A 7,919-nucleotide genomic window follows, 5' to 3' on the forward strand; every position below is an offset into this window, starting at 1 on the left:
ACTCTTGGACTCAATCCCCCTGTTAATGAAGCCTAGCATCCCATAGGCCTTCTTAACTGTCCTATCAACCTATGCAGTGACCTTGAGGGATGTATGGATTTGAACCCCAAGGTCCCTTTGTTCATCCACACTCTTAAGTAACTGACCATTAATCCTGTACTCAGTCTTCTGGTTTGTCCTTCCAAAATGCATCACCTCACACTTATCCAGATTGAACTCCATCTGCCACTTTTCTGCCCAACTCTGCAGCCTGTTTATATCCTCTTGTAACCTTCGACAACCTACAGTTCCATCCACAACTCCTCCAATCTTTGTGTCATCCGCAAACTTACTCCTTCCACCTCTACATCCAGGTCATTTATAAAAATCACAAATAGCAGGGGTCCCAGGACAGATCCCTGTGGCACTCCACTAATCACCGACCTCCAGGCAGAATACTTTTCTTCCACAACTACCCTCTGCTTTCTTCCTTTAAGCTAATTTTTTATCCAACCAGCCAAGGTTCCACTGACCCCATGCCTCATGACTTTCTGGATGAGTCTCTTGTGGGGGACCTTGTCAAATGTCTTGCTAAAGTCCATGTAAACCACATCTACCGCCCTACCCTCATCAAATTCTTTTGTTACCTCTTCAAAAAACAATTAGGCTCGTGAGGCATGACCTTCCCTTCACAAAGCCATGTTGACTATCCTTGAGTAGACTGTACTTCTCCAAATGCTCGTAAACACTATCCTTAAGAATCCTTTCCAGTAGTTTGCATACCACTGATGTAAGACTCACCAGTCGATAGTTCCCAGGTTTCTCCCTATTACCTTTTTTAAACAAGGGAACTACATTTGCCATTCTCCAGTCCTCCGGCACTTCCCCTGCAGCCAGAGGATTCAAAGATCAGGGCTAATGCTCCTGCGATCTCTTCTCTCAATTCCCACAACAACCTGGGGTGTATCATATCAGGCTCTGGGGATTTATCAATCTTACTATTTTTTAAGAAGATCCAGCACTACTCCTTCCTTAATCTCCACATTGTCCAGCACACAGGCCCGCTCTCCTTTGACCTCATCCTGATCAAGATCCTTTTCACTTGTGAATACTGAAGCAGAGTATTCACTTAGGACCTCCCCAACCTCCTCCACCTCCAGGCACATGTTGCTCTCTTTATCCTTTAGCAGTCCCACCTTCGTTCTCGTCATCTTCCTATTCTTCACATATGCATAGAATGCCTTGGGGTTCTCCTTAATTCTACAAGCCAAGGCCTTCTCATGCCCCCTTCTAGCTCTCCTAAGTCCTTTCTTTAGCTCCTTCCTGGCCACCCTATATTTCTCATAAGCCCCTCCTACTTCCTGCTTCTTATATCTAACATATGCTTCCTTTTTCCTCTTGACGAGTTGCCTCACATGTTTCGTCAGCCACGGTTCCCTTTTCCTACCATTTTTTCCTTGCCTCAGTGGGACAAACCTATCCTGAACCCAGCTCAAGTTGTCCCTAAACCTCTCCCACATTACTTCTGTGCTTTCCCCTTTGAACATCTGTTTCCAATTTACTCTCACTAGTTCCTGCTTCATCCCTTCAAAGTTAGCCCTTCCCCAGTTAAGCATTTTACCATTTCGTCTGATTTTATCCTTTTCCATAGCTATGCTGAAGCTAAGGGAGTTGTGGTCACTCTCACCAAAATGCTCCCCCACCAAGAGGTCTGTCACCTGACCAGGTTCATTACCCAGAACTAGATCCAGTATAAACCTCTCCTTTTGTCGGCCGGTCCACATACTGTGTCAGGAATCCTTCTTGAACACACCTGACAAATTCAGCCCCATCTATCCCCCTTGCACTCAGGAGGTGCCAGTCAATATGAGGGAAGTTGAAATCACCCACAACTACTACCCTGTATTTCCTGCACCATTCTAAATGGAAAATTGAAAATGTCACTCCACTCTTTAAGAAGGGAGAGAGGCAGAAGAAATGAAATTATCGATCAGTTAGTCTGACCTCAGTGGTTGGGAAGATGTTGGAATTGATTATTAAAGATGAGCTCTCAGGGTATTGGGGACACTGATAAAGTAACTTGGAAGCACTGGTGAGGCCTCATGTGGAGTATTGTGAACAAGTTTGGGCCCTTTATTCAAAGCAGATTCATGAAAGTGACTCCAGTACCGAACAGCTTGTCATATGAAGAGTGTTTGATGGCTCTGGGCCTGTATTCACTAGAATGACCTCATGAAAATCTATTGAATGGTGAAAGGCCTTGATAGAGTGGATGTGGAGAAGATGTCTCCTATGTCAAGTCAAGTCAAGTCACTTTTATTGTCATTTCGACCATAACTGCTGGTACAGTGCAGAGTAAAAATGAGACAACATTTTTCAGGACCATGGTGCTGCATGAAACAATACAATACAGATTCTGGAAAAGTGTAACAATAACAGGGTTGTTGTGGTGGGAGATTTTAATTTCCAAATATTGATTGGCATGTTCTTAGAGTGAGGGGTTTAGATGGGGTGGAGTTTGTTAGGTGTGTTCAGGAAGGTTTCTTGACACAATATATAGACAAGCCTACAAGAGGAGAGGCTGTACTTGATTTGGTATTGGGAAATGAACCTGGTCAGGTGTCAGGTCTCTCAGTGGGAGAGCATTTTGGAGATAGTGATCATAATTCTATCTCCTTTACCGTAGCATTGGAGAGGAATAGGAACAGACAAGTTAGGGAAACAGTTAATTGGAGTAAGGGGAAATATTAGGCTATCAGGCAGGAACTTGGACATTGAACATTACTAGAGGGCAGTAAGTTGGTGTCAGTCCAGGCGCTGGGTATTGAGGAGTCTGATGGCTTGGGGGAAGAAACTGTATCACAGTTTGGTCATAAGAGCCCGAATGCTTCGGTGCTTTTTCCAGAAGGCAGGAGGGAGAAGAGATTGTATGAGGAGTGCATGGGGTCCTTCATAATGCTGTTTGCTTTGCGGATGCAGCGTGTAGTGTAAATGTCCATGATGGCAGGAAGAGAGACCTCGATGATCTTCTCAGCTGACCTAACTATCCACTGCAGGGTCTTGATATCCGAGATGGTGCAATTTCTGAACTAGGCAGTGATGCAGCTGCTCAGGATGCTCTCAATACAACCATTGTAGAATGTGATGAGGATGGGGGTGGGGGGGGAGATGGACTTTCCTCAGCCTTTGCAGAAAGTAGAGATGCTGCTGGGCTTTCTTTGCTATGGAGCTGGTGTTGAGGGACCAGGTGAGATTCTCCGCCAGGTGAAACCCAAGAAATTTGGTGCTCTTTACAATCTCTACCGAGAAGCCATCGATGTTCAGCAGGGAGTGGTCGCTCCATGCCCTCCTGAAGTCAACAACCATCTCTTTTGTTTTGTTTACATTCAGAGACAGGTTGTTGGCTCTGCACCAGTCCGTTAACCGCCGCACCTCCTCTCTGTAAGCTGTCTCACCGTTCTTGCTGATGAGACCCACCACGGTCGTGTCATCGGCGAACTTGATGATATGGTTCGAGCTGTGTGTTGCAGCACAGTAATGGGTCAGCAGAGTGAACAGCAGTGGACTGAGCACGCAGCCCTGGTGAGCCCCCGTGCTCAGTGTGATGGTGTTGGAGATGCTGTTCCCGATCCGGACTGACTGAGGTCTCCCAGTCAGGAAGTCTAGGATCCAATTGCAGAGGAAGGTGTTCAGGCCCAGTAGGCTCAGCTTTCCAATCAGTTTCTGAGGGATGATTGTGTTGAATGCTGAACTGAAGTCTATGAACAGCATCCGAACATAGATGTGTTTTTTGTCCAGGTGGTTTAGGGCCAGGTGGAGGGTGGTGGCAATGGCGTCATCTGTTGAGCGGTTGGGACGGTACGCAAACTGCAGGGGGTCCAGTGAGGGGGGCAGCAGGGTCTTGATGTGCCTCATGATGAGCCTCTCGAAACACTTCATGATGATGGATGTGAGTGCAACGGGACGGTAGTCATTGAGGCAGGACACTGAAGACTTCTTCGGTACGGGGACGATGCTGGCGGCCTTGAAACACGCTGGGACAGTGGTGTTGCTCAGGGAGATGTTGAAGATGTCAGTGAGAACATCTGCTAGCTGTCCTGTATGGTGGGAGAGTCTAGGTCCAGAGGACACAGCCTCAGAATAGAGGGGCACCCTTTTAGAACGGAGATGAGGAGGAATTTCTTTAGCCATGGGGGTGGTGAAACTGTGGAATTCTTTGCCACAGGCAACTGTGGAGGCCAAGTTTTTGTGTACATTTATGGCATAGGTTAATAATTCTTGTCTGGTCACAGCAGGAAAGGACATGGGGAGAAGACAGGAGATTGAGGATGAGAGTAAAATTGGATCAGCCATGATGAAATGGTGGTGCAAATGCTCTAATTGTGTTTCTATATCTTATGGCCTTCTCTTCAACTGTTTGGTTCTTGAATCAACCAGCAAAACCCTAATCACTACAGTTTACCAGCATGGTGACCACACTGTCCACTTTGCGCTTTTCTTCTGTTCTACTTGCTTTATTTTCTAGTAAAATAAGTGTAATTTATGTTTCTCTTGCTGCCCATTTGCTGCAAATCAGATTCTCTCTGCCCCTGGCAATGTACTTGTGCAATGATAATTGCTCACTCTTCCTACTGAAGCACATCACTTTATAATCCTCTGCACTGACACTCCTTAGTCTTCTAATGTCTTTGAGAGCAGAGCATGAACAGCATTCCAACGTACGTGTCTTTTTTAGTCCAGGTGGGTTAGGATCAGCTCCTGGCCGATGGGGGTGACCTGGTCTATTTGAAACTCAGCTGCAGAGGACTGGAAGCCAGTCCAAGCTTTGGAAGAAAGCACTCACCGGTTGCATCCTTCCCAATAATCCCATTGGCCTCCTTCACTGTCAGCTTCAGAAAGGTGGAGGGTGGCTGTGAGAGAAGCAGAGAGAAGAGTGTAAATGCTCACGATAGCAACACCAGACACACTGCGGTGTAAGAACAGGGGCACCAAAGTCTGAGGGGCTGACTACCTTTCCACTCACTCCGCAAGTCAGAAACTGGTGACCAAAGGTTTCATGATGGCCCAGAGCGAGACTGGTTTCCACTGGGGCTGCTCCCACTGACTGACCGAGAGCAACTGGAATGTGACCCATGCAGGCTTTACCCGAAGAGGTCAGGCCAGCTCTGAGGCTTTGCTCCAGCTCTTCTCCTGCTGGGCAGCTCATTGTCCCTCTGCCACTGTCTGGGCAGCAGGGCATCAGATAGGAATGACATCTTCCTACGTGGAGGGAGGCAGGAAAAGGTGGGATCACAAAGAAACAACGCCAAAGCTCAAAGACAGTGGAGTGGATGTGAGAGTGGGATACAGGAGTGAGGGGAGAGGGAGATTCACATACAGAGAGAGGGGAGAGGGAGATTCACATACAGAGAGAGGGGGAGAGGGAGATTCACATACAGAGAGAGGGGAGAGGGAGATTCACATACAGAGAGAGGGGAGAGGGAGATTCACATACAGAGAGAGGTGGAGAGGGAGATTCACATACAGAGAGAGGGGAGAGGGAGATTCACATACAGAGAGAGGGGGAGAGGGAGATTCACATACAGAGAGAGGGGAGAGGGAGATTCACATACAGAGAGAGGGGAGAGGGAGATTCACATACAGAGAGAGGGGAGAGGGAGATTCACATACAGAGAGAGGGGAGAGGGAGATTCACATACAGAGAGAGGGGAGAGGGAGATTCACATACAGAGAGAGGGGAGAGGGAGATTCACATACAGAGAGAGGGGAGAGGGAGATTCACATACAGAGAGAGGGGAGAGGGAGATTCACATACAGAGAGAGGGGAGAGGGAGATTCACATACAGAGAGAGGGGGAGAGGGAGATTCACATACAGAGAGAGGGGAGAGGGAGATTCACATACAGAGAGAGGGGAGAGGGAGATTCACATACAGAGAGAGGGGAGAGGGAGATTCACATACAGAGAGAGGGGAGAGGGAGATTCACATACAGAGAGAGGGGAGAGGGAGATTCACATACAGAGAGAGGGGAGAGGGAGATTCACATACAGAGAGAGGGGAGAGGGAGATTCACATACAGAGAGAGGGGAGAGGGAGATTCACATACAGAGAGAGGGGAGAGGGAGATTCACATACAGAGAGAGGGGAGAGGGAGATTCACATACAGAGAGAGGGGAGAGGGAGATTCACATACAGAGAGAGGGGAGAGGGAGATTCACATACAGAGAGAGGGGAGAGGGAGATTCACATACAGAGAGAGGGAGAGGGAGATTCACATACAGAGTGAGGGGGAGAGGGAGATTCACATACAGAGAGAGGGGAGAGGGAGATTCACATACAGAGAGAGGGGAGAGGGAGATTCACATACAGAGAGAGGGGAGAGGGAGATTCACATACAGAGAGAGGGGAGAGGGAGATTCACATACAGAGAGAGGGGAGAGGGAGATTCACATACAGAGAGAGGGGAGAGGGAGATTCACATACAGAGAGAGGGGAGAGGGAGATTCACATACAGAGAGAGGGGAGAGGGAGATTCACATACAGAGAGAGGGGAGAGGGAGATTCACATACAGAGAGAGGGGAGAGGGGAGATTCACATACAGAGAGGGAGAGGGAGATAAGGAGGGGGGAGAGGGAGATTCACATACAGAGAGAGGGGAGAGGGAGATTCACATACAGAGAGAGGGGAGAGGGAGATTCACATACAGAGAGAGGGGAGAGGGAGATTCACATACAGAGAGAGGGGAGAGGGAGATTCACATACAGAGAGAGGGGAGAGGGAGATTCACATACAGAGAGGAGGGGGAGAGGGAGATTCACATACAGAGAGAGGGGAGAGGGAGATTCACATACAGAGAGAGGGGAGAGGGAGATTCACATACAGAGTGAGGGGGAGAGGGAGATTCACATACAGAGAGAGGGGAGAGGGAGATTCACATACAGAGAGAGGGGAGAGGGAGATTCACATACAGAGAGAGGGGAGAGGGAGATTCACATACAGAGAGAGGGGGAGAGGGAGATTCACATACAGAGAGAGGGGAGAGGGAGATGTCACATACAGAGAGAGGGGAGAGGGAGATTCACATACAGAGAGAGGGGAGAGGGAGATTCACATACAGAGAGAGGGGAGAGGGAGATTCACATACAGAGAGAGGGGAGAGGGAGATTCACATACAGAGAGAGGGGAGAGGGAGATTCACATACAGAGTGAGGGGAGAGGGAGATTCACATACAGAGAGAGGGGAGAGGGAGATTCACATACAGAGAGAGGGGAGAGGGAGATTCACATACAGAGAGAGGGAGAGGGAGATTCACATACAGAGAGAGGGGAGAGGGAGATTCACGATACAGAGAGAGGGGAGAGGGAGATTCACATACAGAGAGAGGGGAGAGGGAGATTCACGATACAGGAGAGAGGGGAGAGGGAGATTCAGGCATACAGGAGAGAGGGGAGAGGGAGATTCAGCATACAGAGAGAGGGGAGAGGGAGATTTCGACATACAGGAGAGAGGGGAGAGGGAGATTCAGCATACAGAGAGAGGGGAGAGGGAGATTCAGCATACAGAGAGAGGGGAGAGGGAGATTCACATACAGAGAGAGGGGAGAGGGAGATTCACATACAGAGAGGGGAGACATACAGAGAGAGGGGAGGGAGATTTGGATATGGAGAGAATGGAGAGGGAGATTTGGATATGGAGAGAGGAGAGGGAGATTTGGATATGGAGAGAGGGGAGGGAGATTTGGATATGGAGAGAGGGGAGACGGAGATTTGGATATGGACAGGGAGGGAGATTTGGATATGGAGAGAGGGGGAGACGGAGATTTGGATATGAGAGAGGGGAGTGGTTGAGAGATTTGGATATGGAGAGAGGGGGAGAGGGAGATTTGGATATGGAGAGAATGGAGAGGGAGATTTGGATATGGACAGAGGAGGGAGATTT

The 7,919-nt window shown here is 48.6% G+C and overlaps 1 protein-coding gene across 1 annotated transcript in view; it reads right to left on the reverse strand.

Annotated features, from left to right (window-relative positions):
* Nucleotides 1-5,185, reverse strand: part of unc13d (unc-13 homolog D (C. elegans)) — a 141,121-nt gene extending 135,936 nt beyond the window's left edge. Inside the window, exons 1-2 of the mRNA XM_059949030.1 lie at nucleotides 5,003-5,185; nucleotides 4,823-4,889 (exon numbers count right to left, since the gene is read on the reverse strand). Coding sequence (XP_059805013.1) covers nucleotides 4,823-4,889; nucleotides 5,003-5,185 — 250 coding nt within the window. The remainder of the gene's footprint in view (nucleotides 1-4,822; nucleotides 4,890-5,002) is intronic.
* Between the last annotated feature and the right edge of the window lie 2,734 nt (nucleotides 5,186-7,919).

Source organism: Hypanus sabinus, chromosome 23 (assembly GCF_030144855.1).
Source record: "Hypanus sabinus isolate sHypSab1 chromosome 23, sHypSab1.hap1, whole genome shotgun sequence".
In the NCBI taxonomy this organism is placed as follows: Eukaryota; Metazoa; Chordata; class Chondrichthyes; order Myliobatiformes; family Dasyatidae; genus Hypanus; species Hypanus sabinus.